This window comes from Natator depressus, chromosome 22 (assembly GCF_965152275.1).
Source record: "Natator depressus isolate rNatDep1 chromosome 22, rNatDep2.hap1, whole genome shotgun sequence".
NCBI lineage: Eukaryota > Metazoa > Chordata > Testudines > Cheloniidae > Natator > Natator depressus.
Window position 1 is genome coordinate 6,270,691 of NC_134255.1, and position 18,688 is coordinate 6,289,378.

An 18,688-nucleotide genomic window follows, 5' to 3' on the forward strand; every position below is an offset into this window, starting at 1 on the left:
AGAACGTGAAAAAATGGGTGAAAACTGAATGTATCGTTCAGTCTCCATGCCTTGTCTTTTCAGCAGAGATTGCCCCCAAAGTGCTGACCTGGTGCTAATTTGGGGACCACTTTAGCAAAGCACCTAAGCACATTCTTAACTTTAAGCACATTCTTAAATCAATTCCTTTTCAACAAGGCAGTTAAGCATGTGCAGAAGTGCCCGACTGAATGGGGCCTCTGATGCATTTCTTTGTGATGCTGGATATAAGGCTATAGAGTAAATTTTCAAAAGCATTAAGGTGATATAGGAGCCTAAGTCCAATTTTCAAAAGGGAGTTGGCTACTGGGGAGCCTACGGCCCAGATTTTTTAAGGCATTTAGGGGTTGCTGCACTCAGTATTGCAACACCTAACTGGTTTAGAAGCCTAAATCTCATTTTCAGAAGGGACTTAGACACATAGGAGCCAAAATACCAATGTTTGTCAATGGGATTTTGGCTCCTAGGTGCCTTTTGAAAATGACGCTTAGCCTCCTAAATAAGTTAGGTGTTGCAACGCTGAACACAGCAATGCCTCGATATCTTTAAAAATCAGGGCCTATGTCTCACTGAAAGTCAATGGCACTTAGGCTCTTTTGAAAATTTTATCCATAGGCACTAGTTTGGCCTGTCCTATCTAAGCAGCTCTTCTATATTAGGTCATTTCTCAGAAGAGACTGAAAAACAGACCACTGTTAAAAATATTTTTTGATTCTCCAGATATGCAGGCTGCTGAGCTGCCTACTATAAATGTAAATACCTCTCTCCATTCACAAACTAGGTTACTTACAATGGGACAGATGGCAATTCAAGATTCTATTTTTAATGTGAAGGTTCTGTTGATTGTAGGCTCAAGATGTGGCTTTGTTTTTTTCTTGGTAGCCTTAAGTAAATCCTGAATGCTTGGGGCCTACCGTACGTATGGGGTAACTATTAAGGAAGGTTAACACTGAGACCTAATAATCCTTTCATGTACTAACTGCCATAGAGCTTGTACTTTTTATACAAAACAAATGTTTTCTTTGATTGTGAAAAAAAACCACCCCTCTCCAGTGTGCTGTTAAAGCCAGATAGAATATATTGATCTATGCTGCTTCATTATCTTTCATTAAGGCTTACTAAGAAACTACTCACCAGCAATTCGTGACATTTAATTTAATTGCCTGAGCCATATTTAATGATAAACACTTGTGACTGTGATGGTCTTCCTCAGCCTAGCTTACATTAGGGTCTAAAGTTGCCTTTGTCTACATGTTTGGACTGATAAAAACACGGTTGAAGAAGTGAATGACTGCAGTACTTACAGATCAAGTTCAAGCTTTGAGAAATGCATATTGGATTTACTGAGCGCACACCTGCTGCAATGACTTGACTTGCTAATGAGCTGTGCAACAGAGAAGCTAACACAAGTACATTCCCACGTTCCTGGAGAGGATGAAGGCAGGGCAGGGGGACTGGGGCAACAGTGGAAAGTATTCTTTCCGAATGTTCAGCCATTCAAAGCATGCAGATTGATGCACTGCATAGATACCTTAGCGTTCATGACTCTTTACTGGTGAGCCACAAGCCCTGAGAACTAAAATAGAATTTGTCAAAAGGAATTTCACTTAGTAAAATCAATCCCTGGAACGACAGTTTTTTTAAAAAGTGTCAAATTGGCACTCTTGGCAGATAAAACATATCATTAAGGTGGGTGTTCTCCCAGGCATTCCCCAGAAAAGGGGAAAACCCTTCATTCCCTATCACTCAGTTATCCTAGAGGGACTGCTTGCTGCTACGCTGCATTGTTTTAACGCAGCCAGATCAGTGATTTCAAGATGTTTCCCTTGACACAGAGACAGCAGTTAGGGTGACCTTTTAAAGCAGGATTTATAATAATAAATTTTAAAAAACCACAGAGCAAAGAACAATCTCAGTATCATTAGGATGTCCAGAAATACATGGGGTCATGCATGTGCACCAGTCAGTGGAGTAAGCCCTGAACTAGACTAGTGGAACTGAGAGCAGAATCAGGTCCAACATCTTTTTCTCCATTTAATTTTTCCTTGATCAGTTCATTCCTGTAATAATGGTCCTTCACTTTATACAACACCTAGCTATCCAGAAAAGAAGTGGGGTGAGAAAGGTGGGTTTGGGCTTTGGATTTGCAGATCCAGAATCAGGGGTGTTTAGGATCTGAGTTCTATTGTATCTAAGGGCCTGTTTATATAGGGGCTACCAGGAAAATTAATCCAAATTAACTACAGTGTGAATTTTAAGTAGATTAGTTAAACCGCATTAAATTCCTGTGTACATGATTTTATTCAGAATGTGAAAGTGGCCTCAATTCTGTTTAACTGAACTTAAGTGAATTAAGCTAAACCAAATTAAGGGACCTTTAAATAAATAAGAGTGCCCACACATGGATTTAATGAGGTTTAACTAATCCACTTTAAAAGTTAAGTTTTGCTGAGTGTTCCTGTGTAGACAAGACCTTACTCCACCCCCAGGTCCCACTGTATGTATCTCCCCCATTGTATCAAAGCTGACATAACCGTTTTTGGATCATCCCTACATTCCATACGGAAAAAAAATAACGTACTACACTCTGACAAAGGCATCAAAAGCAGGATTGGTGAAGGGAGCGTACTCAGAGGTTGTTGAAGGGACCCCAAAACCTTGGAAGGCTAAATATTTCAAAACACATATGAAATGAACATAGATATTAGCTAACAAAACAAAGAGAATGCAAGACGCCCAACACAGTGTAACATACGGGTGATGCAGCGAAAAACAGATCATGAGAAGTGTAAAAGAAGTGATAAAACGTGAAGCATGGAAAAGAGGAGTTCCATAAAATGTTTTGAATAACTGCACACACACATACCTGGTTTTGGCACAGAGTTGGTCATAGATTGAGGAACTTTGTCGTTAATTAGCTCAACACACTCACTCGGAAAGAATCCCACCTGTATGACAAGAAAAACAGAAACAGGGTATAAATGCAAAATATTAAAGATCGTATAGTCAAATTATTGTGTGTGAGAAGCCATGTTAGTTACCTTTTCTCTTTTAAGCCTGTTTGTATACTACTCCACAACTGTATGAAACATACACATGGATTAGTATCACTATGATTTTTCAAAAATGATGTAACCAGAAAGTCTATGAGCCAAGTACTTTGTATTGTGCAATACACTAAACTTTGTTATAAATCTGAAAGCTTTTTCCACAGGACATAAATATTTCAGCTTGCAACAAACTATGCGTTTGTTCATACAGACGAGATGGCCTGCAGGCTCAAGTGAAATCTGAGGGGTGCAAAGCCGTGTTCTACTCTACACGAGGGTTAATTTCAAACACTCTGCGTACTATGGAAGGGGAAACTCTTCAGCTCTTGATATATCACTCAGCTAATTCAAAATGTTAGCAGTAATGATGTCTTTTCCACTGCCAATGTATTACACTCACAGATATCTTCTATAAAAAGAAAAGGAGTACTTGTGGCACCTTAGAGACTAACCAATTTATTTGAGCATGAGCTTTCGTGAGCTACAGCTCACTTCATCGGATGTAGCTCACGAAAGCTCATGCTCAAATAAATTGGTTAGTCTCTAAGGTGCCACAAGTCCTCCTTTTCTTTTTGCGAATACAGACTAACACAGCTGTTACTCTGAAAGATATCTTCTATGTTCATTGCTTTTTAAAAAATCAATTTAAATGCAGGCTAATATATTTGTGCATTTTTCTCTCGCAGGTGCTTTCAAAATGCCGTTACAGAAACATGCAGCTGCCAGCTCAGGGAGCACATTAGGGAATGAACGATGCAGCACTGTTTGCTTTCAGAGTCTCTACAGCAAACACCAAGATAGTTATATCGTTGCTTCTAGACATCTTTGAACCCACTCCACACAGCTGTTTCTTTCCAAAGGAAACACGGCACATGCTCGGGACATCTCCATCTTGCCAGGTTAACAACAAACGTCACTAACTGCCATTTAAAGGAGAGAATTTTTAGTTGCGCTTGTCTCAACAAGTTCCTGAATTCATTTTGTTGGTACCAGTTCTAAAGACTTATATCCTGTAAGAGAGTCACCTTTTCTTCCCAGCTTCTCAAGAGATCATTCTTTCAGGGTCACAACCAACCCCTTATGCCTTGTTCTGACCCACTTTAAATCTGTGTCCTTGCCTTCTATACAAAGTTTTCATGATTTTGTATAAGAAGTGAGTTCAGTCCAAGAGTTAATCTCTACAGATGCAGCAGGGCACTGTTAGAGCATGATCCGGGATTAAAGGATTTGGCAATGTACTAAAATTAATAGTGGGGATGATATATACTTAGATAAATGCAAGGTCATCTAAAGGTAAAGATTGCTGCACATCTTAAATCAAGCGGGGAGAGGTTGGGTTATTGTAACACAATCATAAATAATGTTTCTATTACCACTGTAATTATACTTCAGCCTTAGTTTTTATGCCAGGCCCATGGTAGCTCATGATGCCATCACGGGAAGACACATGAGGCTCTTAAGCAACTTTATAGGGAAACTGTTCACACCTTAGTGAATCTAAGCAAACAGGAGGCATTACTGCTCTAATAGCAGCTACCAAACAAAATGAGAACTTTTCTTTTTCATGGGCTAAGGATAGGTTAAATCTCATCCAATGGATGCACGTCCCTTTAAAATTTACACAATGATGAGCGAGCAAGCTGCAATTTTAAAACAGCATTGCTAGTTTGGGTTTCATTATAATGATTTACTACCTTATTGACAAGTTAATGTCTTTGGTTTCACATATGCTGTTTGCCAGATAATTACATTAGTGATTGAGGTGGAGTGGAGAGAAAAGCCCCTCACTAATACAACATCAGGAAGCCCAGGAAGAATTTAATTTACTTACTCTGTTCCCATTGCCACATCTAGTTAGTATTGCATTTGCTTCTTGGCATACAGAAGAGTGTACATTTCCTTCTCTCTCCTTCTCTGGGGTCTCCGGCACTTTTTAAAAAATTGTTTATTTAAGCCACAGATAAACCCATATAAAACACCCTTCCAGGTAATAGAATTCAAGAGGATGATGATACTTTGCACAGTGTCAAACAGGGACTTCAAGTCTGACAACCTAATAAACCCCACCCTCTATTTTCTCTTCGCATCAAAAGCATTGTCATCCATTATCTAATGCAGAGAGTCATCTTCCCCCACTAGCATATGCCAAACACCACATCACAACAGAAGACCCTTCATCAGAGTGCAGAGAAGCACCACCGACTGCACAGATTCATATTGTGGCTTAAAGGCAATCTTCAATTTTATTTTCTATCTACATTTCAAGGCCATAACGCAAGCTGAATTGAGGAGGGGTCTTCACACCATGCATGAAATTTGCTTGAAAAAACAGTGCTGGGATAAGCCCTTGTACTAATGACCTGCTGCAGGTTTTGCTGTACTTCAACACCTACATGAAAATAATATACACTTATCTTGCCTCTCGGAGTCTCAGTTTACTCCTCTGGAAGACCCTGATTCAGGAAATCAAGGCGGGTATGTAAGTGCATGCCTATAGTTAAGCGTGTGCCTAAGCAATTTCCTCAAATGGGTGTAATGATTCTTTCTTTGCAGCTGAGGTCTGATGTTTGTTTAATGCTTGCAAAGGATTCAGTGAAAGGGTCCACAGGAGGGTAAAGAAATTATTATTAAGACATTCCAGGGTGTTGCCATATTTCCTTGTATCACAGGATACTTTGGGAGACATAAGACCACTCTACTATACAGATATCCGGGTCAAGTCCCGGATGACTAGAAAAAGGCTAATGTAGTGCCAATCTTTAAAAAAGGGAAGGAGGAGGATCCTGGGAACTACAGGCCAGTCAGCCTCACCTCAGTCCCTGGAAAAATCATGGAGCAGGTCCTCAAGGAATCAATTCTGAAGCACTTAGAGGAGAGGAAAGTGATCAGGAACAGTCAGCATGGATTCACCAAGGGAAAGTCATGCCTGACTAATCTAACTGCCTTCTATGACGAGATAACTGGCTCTGTGGATGAGGGGAAAGCGGTGGACATGTTGTTCCTTGACTTTAGCAAAGCTTTTGACAGTCTCCCACAGTATTCTCGCCAGCAAGTTAAAGAAGTATGGGCTGGATGAATAGACTATAAGGTGGATAGAAAGTTGGCTAGATTGTCAGGCTCAACGGGTAGTGATCAATGGCTCCATGTCTTGCTGGCAGCCGGTATCAAGTGGAGAGCCCCAAGGGTCGGACCTCGGGCCAGTTTTCTTCAATATCTTCATAAATGATCTGGAGGATGGTGTGGATTGTACCCTCAGCAAGTTTGCAGATGACACTAAACTGGGAGGAGAGGTAGATACGTTGGAGGGTAGGGATAGGATACAGAGGGACCTAGACACATGAGAGGATTGGGCCAAAAGAAATCTGATGAGGTTCAACAAGGACAAGTGCAGAGTCCTGCACTTAGGATGGAAGAATCCCATGCACCGCTACAGACTAGGGACCGAATGGCTCGGCAGCAGTTCTGCAGAAAAAGACCTAGGGGTTACAGTGGACGACAAGCTGGATATGAGTCAACAGTATGCCCTTGTTGCCAAGAAGGCCAATGGCATTTTGGGATATATATGTAGGGGCATTGCCAGCAGATCGAGGGACGTGATCGTTCCCCTCTATTTGACATTGGTGAGGCCTCGTCTGGAGTACTGTGTCCAGTTTTGGGCCCCACACTACAAGAAGGATGTGGAAAAATTGGAAAGAGTCCAGCGAAGGGCAACAAAAATGATTAGGGGACTGGAACACATGACTTATGAGGAGAGGCTGAGGGAACTGGGATTGTTTAGTCTGCGGAAGAGAAGAATGAGGGAGGATCTGATAGCTGCTTTCAACTACCTGAAAGGGGGTTCCAAAGAGGATGGATCTAGACTGTACTCAGTGGTAGCTGATGACAGAACAAGGAGCAATGGTCTCAAGTTACAGTGGGGATATTAGGAAAAACTTTTTCACTAGGAGGGTGGTGAAACACTGGAATGCATTACACAGAGAGGTGGTGGAATCTCCTTCCTTAGATATTTTTAAGGTCAGGCTTGACAAAGCCCTGGCTGGGATGATGTAGTTGGGGATTGGTCCTGCTTTGAGCAGGGGGTTGGACTAGATGACCTCCTGAGGTCCCTTCCAGCCCTGATATTCTAGGATTCAGTATTACAATGCCAGGATGTATCTTACTGCTATTATAAAAATGAACCATTAAAAAAAACTGTGAGTAACAAGAACTCAAAGTTTGTTGGCTACAATATTTACCACCACCAGACCACCACCACCAATGCCCAAGTCAGATCAGCCTTTTCGAAATGTTGCTTTATAATATATAATCATCCTACTTTACCTTGTCACAGTGTCATGTCTGGACCATAATCTGCCCCTTAAGGGAAGTACTGCCTGCAGGTCAGTCCACCCTGCCTCATGGTCTGGCTCTTTAAGTGTTGTATGATCTGATTATAGATACAAAGACCTGGTAGATACTGGGAGAGAGGAAACCATCCCGGGAGCAAGCAGGGTTTGGAAGGAAACCCTGGTATTGCTTCTTTAAAGGCCTGGGGCAAGGCTCCCCTCTCTCCCAACTGGGGATGAGTTGGGACAAGGGGACGAGCATAAATGCTGCCTCTTCCTTCACACCGGGCAGATGCCTGCAGACACTGAAGGGAGTGAGAGAAGGCTCCTGCAGGGTCACAGAATCATAGAAGATATGGGTTGGAAGAGATCTCGGGAGGTCATCTAGTCCAACCCCCTGCTCCAAGCAGGACCAACCCCAACTCAGGTGTCCTGAGTCATCAGCCTGAGGACTAAGAGGGACCAACTGCTTCAATTACCCAGATGCAGGAGGTGAGCAGTAAGGAGAAGACACAAGAATAGAAGTAAATTGCAACCCAGCTCCAGGAGGAGAGCTGGGGACTCCTGGTAAGGGAGAGGGACAAGAACTGCTTGAACTACCCAAGTTCCAAGAGGAGGGCTGGGCTCATGCCATAAAGACAGACATAATGACTGAGAAGATAACCCTGAGATGATTGGGAACAGAGGTTACAGGGCAGGCTCCAGAAAGCCAGAAGCACCTTTTGTTTATTTGGGACTTTTCGTTATGGAATCTTTTGATGAGGTTTCATAATAAACAAGCCCCAAGGAGAATATTAAGTCAAGCATCAAGAGTGCCTGAAGGAGAGTTACAAGCTTCTTGAGAAGGGAAACTGAGGCAAGGAGTACATGCAGCACCACAGGACAGGCACAACCTACAAGAGATCTACAATATGGACCAAATTTCTAACAGAATTACGGACATCGATCTGCATAGTGAACTGACAGTGGACGCAAGTCAGAGTTAGCAGCATGAGGACTCAGATTTTTCCCCTCTAGAGTTTTCTTTGTGCTAGATGGTGCTCAGCCCTGCATGCCTGCAAGATGGGAAAAAGAGGATACAAAGAGTCTCCCCAGTGACGGAAGGGCAAGGCACAGTCCTAGCCCTGGTACTACTGGCATGCAAGGATTGAGGGACTCTAATGCCAACAGCATTGCAAGAAAATGAAGGGCTAGGTGAGGGAATGGCCAAGGACAGAGAGAGAGAGAGAGAGAGAGCGAGCGAGACACACACACACACTTTTGTCACATACTTATAGGTAAAGTACAGCCCTTCTACTCAGCAAAGCAGCACAACTGCTCTTAGTGTAGGAAACTTTTTGTTGCCAGGACTAAACTCAGACACAATTTTGTCTAAGCTGTTATTGCAATTGGCACCTCAGATCCTGCAGATGGAGGTGGCCGGCTGGCTGAGAAATGTCGTCACTGGTGATGCATCCAGTGGGCTCTTTCACAACGCCTGTCTCACGAGTGACATCTCTCTCCAGCCAGATGGTTGCCTCCAGCACTGGGTTCCCAAAACAACAAACGGAAGCTAGAATTCAATTTTTCCTTTAAAGACTTGAGTTTGCAAACCTGTGCTAAGTCCACAAACGTGCTTTGCTCTCTAACATACCAGCATTTTATTTTACTCTGAAAACTTCTACATTGCAAAATTATGCACATAGAAAAACACTCTCAACTAATAGTCTGTTTCACTATCCTGACCAATCTAAGGCAGATCTATGGGTCTTTGGGGGAATGCTATACATTCTTGAAATCCCCAAAAGGATTAGGATTTAAGTAAGCAAATTTTAACTGTGCTCAGTATGGAATACAGGTTAGAGGGGACATTTGAAAGGCCAAGGGTTCATGGGTCTAGCTTTCAACAGAGAGCTTATCAAGAATGGCAAAATGTGCCACTGCATCTCAAAAGCAGCTAAGAGAAATGATTGTTTCCAGGGTTTTAGTTCTTGAGGACTGTGGGGATGGAGTGGAAGACTGAAAGAACAGAGGATGAAGAAAAGGAAGGAAGGAAGGAAAACACCACACTGCAGAGAATGAGGAGGGTGACACTTAATGAGGAGGAGATTGTGTCTGGGGAATAATCTTATAGTGAATGCCATGATTCATTAAGGACACGTGAACATAAATATAAGTCAAAATGTCATTAAAAACTCCACTTTACGTCATTCTCTGTCTTAAAAGCAAACACTAAGTGGTTGCCTTGTTCCACAGGTAGAGGTGGGTCGCATCACAGACACTAGAGCATCTTTGCCATCTATCAGGAAAGATGCTGCTATAATGGAAGTACAGACATTTGGAGACTTTTTTTTTTTTTTTTTTTAAGTCATGGGTTCCTTACAAATCCATTTTACTGGAGTGGAATGAAAACCAGAATGATGAGTTCCCAAACATGTTCCTAAATCTGACCCGTGATTCAATCCAACCACATTTGTATTCTTTCATATTTGCTTTTTCATAAACATCTGTGTGACTAGTTTTCTTCTCATGAATGACAAGGAGGAAAGGTTTATTATGTGGAAGGGACATGGATATTTGTGTGTGAATGCACATATACCAGCTGGAAGGCTCCCCTTGGACAAACATATGCAATTACTCAGTGGGAACGTAAAAATTCAATGTGAAATCTGATAGTTTGCAATGAATAATCCAGTCAGCCTGGTCTTTGGCTACTCTGCTCTGCTTACCCTGCCTGGTTATACCCAGGCCTAGAAAGTGGTTCTTAACAAGACTCCATTTGCTAGATGGGGGCTTCTAAGCTCTAACACCATGACAATCTTCTCCACAACTGCCCCATGGCAGCTCAGTCTGGGATTTATGTGACACTGTATTTAGGTATAATTCTGGCACTAATGAAACACGACATCCCTTGTCAAACATGAAAATTCATCTACAGTATAAGCTTTCAGGATGGAGACTAGGGAGTGGGAGGCATTAGCCACCTCAAGTGAAGTAATAAAAACTTGACACTTGCCTTACATATTCAGGGGGAGCATGGGGAATCAGCTCCCTCACTCCTGAAATTACTAACAACTGCCTGTGATCTTATTTCTGATCTTATCGTCATCTTGTGACTGTTGACTCTTCTGCCAGACATGATGTAACTTTGCAGATGTTATCTGCACGCAAATGCACACACGGTCAATCTGGACTTTCCCTTTAAAAATTTCCAGACATGGTGCAAAGTAGCTGATCTTTTTGTGTACATGAATAGTGAGCTAGTTTCCTCCATATTCCTTAATGTGTCAGAGAAATGTTTAACACAGAAGCAGTGGTACAAGACATGCAGGAGCGATGCAATGCTCAGATGGAACAGAGAGAAATTTAACACATCAGATAACTCTGCCTACTATTGATCATCATTCAAGTGCAATTGATTCATGCTACCCTTGAAATTTCATCTTATTCTGTTTTGCTTCCTCAACATCTCTATCTCATCCAGGTTCTCTTATCCCCAAGACAACTACATTTTAGAGTCTCTCTCATTTTATAATTCTTCTTCCTTCCCCCTCCCGATGTGTCCACAGGTCATTTCTGCAGCTTCTTAGCTCCATAATCTCTTTCCTTACTTACACAACACCTTCCTTTTCCCCAGAATCTTTAAACCAACTCCTCTGTATTCACTTTAGATTTCTCATTTTGTCCTGGTACAAATGACTAGCAGAAAGACAAGGAAAAATATTGTAATAAGAAAAACCCACAAGTTTTTCTTATATCCTAGAGAAAGAGAGAACAATCAAGGAAAACAAGATCTGTTCAGTAAAGACAGACAACATGTTTATGCAGTCAATATCTCAGATAAGAGACAACTAAACAAGAGTGCAACCTTAGATATAGCCACGCACAATAAAGAAAACCACAGAAAGGGGTCAGAACTTGATCGGCCAGGGGCTAAACAACAGGGCCTGATCCAATAAAGCATTTAAGCACATGCTTAACTTAAAGTACATGAGTAGTCTCACTGGGCTGGACTAGGTTCTTATTACTTAATACTCTATAGAAACAAGCCCAATGTTTATTCCCTATCCAGTGTGCGTTCACTGCAGTAGAATCACCCTCTGTAGAGTCAGCATAAAGACTCCTTCAAAAAACAAGCCCGTCCCTGGAAAATGTAATGAGCTTAGCTATCTTAAAAATCAAAGCCACTGGGTCTATCACAGGAGAAGACTGAAGGTGGCTGGCCCCTTAGTTTAGTCACCATCCTTTTGACACTGGGATCAAAGACAGCTACCACCAGTGCTAACGGCAATTTGTTTAAAAATATTTCTGAGAAAACAAATGAGAAGAGATTTAAAGTGAAACCCAGTTTGCAAATCTTAGTTTGAAATAAACAATCAATCATCATGTATTTCACACAGTTCGTAAGATTAGAGAGACGTCTCTGAAAAAGTGTGAATGCCCCACAGGGAACAGAATCATAATGAACTGGCAAGAGCCAACGGATCTCCGCTGATTTATTTTAATAATTAAAGTGACTTGGACACAGATTAGCATAATTTTCACTACCGTTTTTAATTTGAAACGGGAAACTGAAAGTGTTTGCTTATCCATAAATACTGGAAAGGTTACATGGTTTAAACATAGCTTCTACAAGTGCCAGTTTTGCTTCGCTACACTCTTTTGTAGCATGTTACAACAATACTCTTCACCGATCGTAACACACCTGTAGGCCTACTATATCAACAGAGGATAAGATTTTTTTCCCCCTCTCTTTTCCCTGTAGTGGGCAACAGTGTCAAAAAGCTGTGCTAAGTCAATAAACTGGTTTTTCGTACACTCATACCAATAGGTCTTACACTTAAAAAGAAATACCCTTTTCTTTGTACAGCTATGGGATTTGAGACCATTTATTTCAGATGGTGTTTGACGGAAATGAAAGATCTCTATCAGCACATTGCAAAGAGATTAGACTAAACCCTGCTTGGTCCTACAGAAAACCGCATCCCTCAGTAAACCGGTTTCACGGCTGCGAGCAAGCTACTGAGCATGTGGGACAGCTGCTGCATGCGCCTGCATAATAATTCCACTGCTAGTGTCTAATTCACTGCTTCATGAAGAGCTCTGGGGTATGCTGAGGACAGAAAGTGCAATTAAAAATCCTAATTCTATCAACCTTAACTATAATGGTATATTTCTGCAGCTGTTGGGATCCGCTATATGGGTCTGTGAACTGATTGCATGTGCACACAGATGAAGCCATTCTCATGGGTTTACTCAGCAATGTATCTTTTTACTTGTGTGCTACATAAGAATCCATATGATTTATTCTGATTTTGGCAAGGGTGGGGGTAGAGAGAGGCGTGCAAGGGAGCCCTGAGCTGTAAACATATGTCCCTGACGCTTTTCATAACCAATACTCTTTGCATATGGTCAGAGAGAGAGAGTGTGTGTGTGGTGTGTGTGTGTGTGTAAAAAGGTGGTAGATTCCGGACCTTTCATGGGGATGCAGTGCTTATCTGCTGAGTCAGCTTGATGTCAGATGTTTGAACTCTGTGTACAGCTAATGGGAACTTTTGCTGATTCTCTCTGAGATTAGTTGAGGTATGTCCTGTTCATTCCTATGAGAGGGTTTAGACTAGTCTCTCTCTCAGGGCCAGTGTGAATTAGAAAGGCCTTGCAGGGAAAACCCAATGAACTGCCCAGCTTGGGAAGAAATCTTAGGCTGGTGTTTATGGTTTTGTTGTTATTTAAATTAACAATAAAGGCAAACCTCAGGAAGCGGGTAAGTTTGACCCTATTCAGTGTGTGTGCCTTCTGTTCAGAGCAAAGGGGGAACTGCACCAGTTTACAATGTGAAACAACTGCAGGATGGAGGACTCACCTGTTTAACATGAAGCTTTCAGGATGAAACTCAAAGGAAGGCAGCACAAAGAGATGGAAAGTAAGTTCTCTTCCCCTTCGAAGCCTCTATACACTATAGTCTTAATTTCATATTCTGCAAGTCCACACTGGAGTGCTGTGCCAGCATTTGGAAAGCAAGGGCTGGAGTTCTGCTGTAAGGTTGGAATTTTCAAGGGAGTCTAAGGCCTGGTTTACACCAAAATGGTAGATCAACCTAGCGATGTCACTCAGAAGCGTGAAAAACTCACAGCCCTGAGAGCTGTGGTTAAGCCAACCTAAGCCCCGGTATAGACAGTGCTAGGTCAGTGGAAGTATTATTCTATTGATCTAGCTACTGCCTCTCGGAGAGGTGGATGTATGATAGCGATGGAAGAACTTCTTCCATCTCAGTAGCGAGCATCTACACAACAGCACTGCAGCTGTAGTGTTTCTCATGTAGACATACCCTGAGAGTGTTAGTCACCCAACTCCCATTCAGTTTCAATAGGGTCTGGATGCCTAACTCCCGGCGAGTTTGAAAATTCAGCCTAAATCTCTCCTACAAACTGAGAGGCTCTACCGTCAACAAAGAGAGAGTAACTATGCACACAATTCTCAAAGTCACATAGACCAGAAAATTCAGCCATCAGGCCCCATCCACTTGCCTGGAAACAACTGATCCTCAAAGTAACAAAACAATAAGCACCACTTCTGTAGCATGTTTCATCAACTTTACAAAGGCAGACAAGCCTAAATCATTACCTCCGTTACGGACACAGAAACCTGGGTACAGACTGGTTGAGTGACTTGCCCACGGTCACACAGAGTTGGGGCTAGGACCCACGTCTCCTGACTCCCAGTCCCATGCTTTATCCACTGGAACACTCTGAATCCTGTAGGACACCCTGCATTGCTTTGCCGAGTCTAGATTTAATTGGTCCAAATGATAGGAAAATACAAGGCAACATGTGAGGACTCAATCAGGATTCTTCCTGGTGCTGGCGGTGTACTTCCAGTTGTCTTTGAAAGGGTGCAATGTAGGCTCCTCACCAGTGACAGACCCGCTCTGCCAGACAGCGTGGAGAGACTATGGAGTCATCGTTCCATCCTTATTCTTGGACCCTTTCGAGAAGGTGGCACCACTACTCCTATGCAACAATACCTCTGTTCCCAGCCCCTGCTCACTTTGAGGAAGTCACATTACACCTTACTTTCCCCACTCAGGGATTCTGTGTAGCCCTATCAAAAGTCATGGGCGTTAGCAATACCAGCAGCATTGGCAGTTCTGTGTAAATCCTACAGGCACCAAAGACTAGATTCTCAAACCTCCATTCATGTCACTCTCTCTGAGCGAATTCCTGGTGCATACCTGAAATCCATGTTTGCCCCTCCACCACGTGGTCAGCTCCTTTGGTGGCATGTCAATAACAGACACAATGTCTCCCACCTGGAAAAGAATTGCAACATAAATACCACCCCCAATGTAGCTGGAGACAGAGACAGGGCAGTGCTAGAGCGAATGCACATTCTTCTCCACTGCATGAAATCCTAAAGCCATCATCTGCTTTGAGGTATCTGCCCTTGTATAATCTACCGCTGAAGTATGAGACTTAATGCATTATAAATCCTACAAGATGCACCTTTTTAATGTACTCATAAGGAGTTGTTTAAGAGTAGCCAATGGATGCAGGCATGTTCTGATTAAGCGGTGCAGTGTGCACTGAGGTAAATAAGCCCCAAAGCATGAAACCCCTTGGGAAATGTTCTCACACAGCTGAACTCATTTTTCCCCTTGTACAATATGTGTTTGCATCTATGACTGCTGCCATCCCCTCACCCTCACAAAGTTAAGAACTGCACTCAGTTCTCCTGACCTGACAAAGACGTTCGCCTCTGAATCAGGAAGCTAACAAAGCAGTAAGGCAGCGTGACGTTACTGCAGCAGGATGGGAAGAGACCAAAGGGGGCAGGGTGGCCAAGGAGGCTTTCTGAAGCTTCCCTCATTCCTTTGGGACCCGTTCCCGAAAAGAACACACAAAAAACCAGATAAATGGTTTGCACTGTTGCTTCAATGGCTGAAAATGACATTGGCAGAACTCATTCTAGATGCTTACACTAGTTTGGTGGGAGGGTGACTTGTGTACAGCAGCATGCGATACTTTTTTCTGAAATTGAGTAAATTCTGCACCGGATACTATAATAAATGATAACGTAGCTCCCATATAGTGTTTTTCATCACTAGATCTCAAAATGCTTCACAAAGAGATAAGCATCATTACTCCTATTTTTCAGGTGGGGAAACTGAGGCACAGAGCAGTGACGTGACTTGCCCAAGGTCACCCAGTAGCTTAATGGCAGAGCTGGGAACAGAATTTGGGTCTCCTGAGTCCCAACCCAGTGCTCTATCCACTATGCAACACTACCTCCCCAGAATCTACAGAAGCCAGAAATTAGCCAGACTTCTTTACTATTCAGAATCAAACAAAGGACTGGCTCGGGAATCAGCTTCTTTAAAATGTTTATTGGACAATAAAAATCTTTTTAATAATCACAAGAGAGCATGGTGTCCTGGTTTAGGGGTCAGAACACAACGCTGGGAGACTGGAGATCTGCAGTCTAATCCCAGCTCTACCCTGCTCACTCTATGAATTTGGCCAAGCTGCAAGTGTGCTGTGCCTCAGTTTCCCATCTGCAAAATTAGACTAGTAACAAAAACTTACCTACCTCGATAGTTATTGCCAAGCTAAATTATCGGCTTGTACAGGGCTTTGACACTGATAAACAGAACGTGCCATGCTAGTGCAAACCATTTTATTGCTATTATTAATATTGAAACACTGTCAAATAGTCTGTGCCCTAAATTATATATACTGTAACTTAAGAGGGATATAGTCTATTTAACTTACATCTTTCTGTTTCACTCTGTGTGTTTGTTTTATAGTAGTGAGGGCTGAGCAGTGAATCTGAATAAAACCCTCAACACTCCTTAAATATTTGTATTATCTGCAAGGTGGCACAACTAAAGCTGTCATCAGAGAAACACCTTTGGGGCAGGGTCTGTGTTACCCTTTATATTTGTGTGCAATGTTCTCAAAGCTCCAAACAAAATAACAGTGCATACAAGTGAACTGTCACAGCATACTTGCACAGTCCAATGGGCAGCAGAGAAAACGGAGAGAGAGATTTTCCAGCGATCAACACCTACAATCAGGGCCCAATTTTCAGAAGGGCTCAACACCCAGCAGCCCCATGGTGACACGTCTGGCTGGATTTTCAAAAGAGTGCAGAGCCCAACACACAAGCTCTTTTGAAACCCTGTCCCCTTATTTTGCGCTCACGCCCTCTTTCTCTCTCTCTCTCACATGCATACACACACAGAGTACCAGATGCATTTCCTCTTCTACATTTGACAATGAGGAATGTATGTTCCTCTAGTTATTTACCTCAAAGGACAGTTCATCTGCTGCCTGAGCAATGTATCTCTTAATAACATGGGCAGCCGCAATGGCAGGCACGTTAATGGATGATTCTTCATGGACTAGCAGGTGATTCCCCTTGTTATCGATCTGCAACAAAGAGCACGGTAGATTGTGAGGCAGCTGAGGACATGTGGCTCTGCGAATACATTTCACTGGTGCTCATGCATGACAGGGATTTCAAGCTGATTCACAAAGACAGCACAGCTTAGGGGCCCCCTGAAGAGAACAGCATGGAGGGACAATGTAGGGCACAGAATACATAGAAATGAAGAGGAAGGACAGTTTATAAATTAAGTTTCAGAAGGTCACATCACCCCTTCCCATCTATTCACTGTTGAGGATGCAGTCTTTGTGCATTTTTGTATCGAACTCTAACATGACAGTGAATGTGTATGCCTCCCCAGGATCTGTCATGGCATCATATTTGTTTTCTTCGAGTACTTAGAAAAATAACAGAATGACGACAAAAATGCTTTACAAGCAGGGAATTTAATGACAGGAGGGACAATGAGGATGACAAAGCTACAGAAAAAATATAAAATCTAGTCTACTCTTCTGCCAGTTTCTATAATGTCTGAATTTCCAGTAAGAAATTATGGTTCCGCTGGCTTTTTTACCCCCTGCTACGCTTCCCAGTCAGTTTTTAAAACTCAGATTATTGTCCCCATCTGAAAAGCCAGCTGAAAGGCAATTTTGTAAGAGTCTCAATTAATTTGGGAAGGTCAGTCAGGCGAACTTAAGTTTTATTAGAGCACTTTCACTAGTGCACATAATAGCTGAGTTGTAATCTTAATTTCCAGTAAATTCTCCAGTTTCATTCACCTCTAAAAGTCCCTGATCATTTCTCCTTTTGGGCTGAAAATCTGCCACACCTCATCTTAACCTAAAACCTTTGTTTGTTTGTTTTTTTGACAAATTTGAGGAGAATCACGCATCCAAATTACAAACATTTAAAATTTAGCTACATGAACATGCTAGCTGGTACATTTCTCAAGATTTGTGAAGTCTAACAACAGTTCTTCCTGTGTCCGGTGTGATACAGTAATGTCAGCAGGCAATGGGAAGATCTACATACACCACTACTCAGACTGACTAGGGTCAGCACTGTTGTTGACCAAAGGGAGCAGGTGGTCTTGATCACTTACTCCCATGCTTTCCTCCTCCCTCTACCCACTAAGGCTGGCGGTTTAAGTACTAGTGCTCGAGGTGGCTCAAAACAATAAACAGAGAAAGCAGTGCTACAGCTGTACATAAACAGGACCGCTGAGAGCACACAACACAAGCTCTGTTGAGCCATTTAACAGAAGAGATGGCAAAGCGGAGTAGATAATATTGGTGGTTTCGATGCAGCTGTCTTTAAAAAACAGAGAGCCAGAAATAGCAGAGAAGATCTCAACATCTGCAGCTTTCAAAGAGCAATACATACCCATTGAAATGAATGCCGGAAGAGGTGTGTGCATCTAGTGCAGCCTATTACCTGGAGTGTCAGTCCATTGCTGAACTTGGCTTATCTAGGCAGCACATTGACCCTATTGCTGTATCACCTGAGTAGCTACCTTCTATTACTCTGTAATTAAACAATGAAAGACTGTCATGTCTTTCAGATGAAAAAATCCAAATAGGAGAAAAAAATCCCTAACCCTTAACATGGAGTCTGATTCTCCCCTGCCTTGTGTAGTCCTTGCCACTTGTGCGAAGTGGGTGTGAAATGTTACAAGGGGTGTGACTCCACAAAGTCGGACTACACAACTCCTCTCCACTCACTTTGCACAGGTGTAAGGACTACGCAAGAGGCAGGCTGCTAAGAACAGGGCAGTTGACATGAAAAGCAGCGCTGGGCACTGCACCCTACCTCCATCCATGTGAGGGCAGGTCCACAGTTGATCTTGTTGCCTGCGATGGCTGAGAGCCGTGACAGATAAGCCATCAGCATCTGGGTGACAAGCTGCAGAGGGAAAGAAAGAACAAGTATAAT

The 18,688-nt window shown here is 42.5% G+C and overlaps 1 protein-coding gene across 6 annotated transcripts in view; it reads right to left on the bottom strand.

Annotated features, from left to right (window-relative positions):
* The window catches only part of ARHGAP32 (Rho GTPase activating protein 32), a 393,773-nt gene that overhangs the window by 91,743 nt on the left and 283,342 nt on the right, over nt 1–18,688 (bottom strand). For all 6 annotated transcript variants that reach the window (XM_074936787.1, XM_074936788.1, XM_074936789.1 and 3 more), the window contains 4 exons: nt 18,566–18,658; nt 16,678–16,800; nt 14,604–14,681; nt 2,885–2,966 (listed from right to left, as the gene is read on the bottom strand). In XM_074936787.1, coding sequence (XP_074792888.1) covers nt 2,885–2,966; nt 14,604–14,681; nt 16,678–16,800; nt 18,566–18,658 — 376 coding nt within the window. The remainder of the gene's footprint in view (nt 1–2,884; nt 2,967–14,603; nt 14,682–16,677; nt 16,801–18,565; nt 18,659–18,688) is intronic.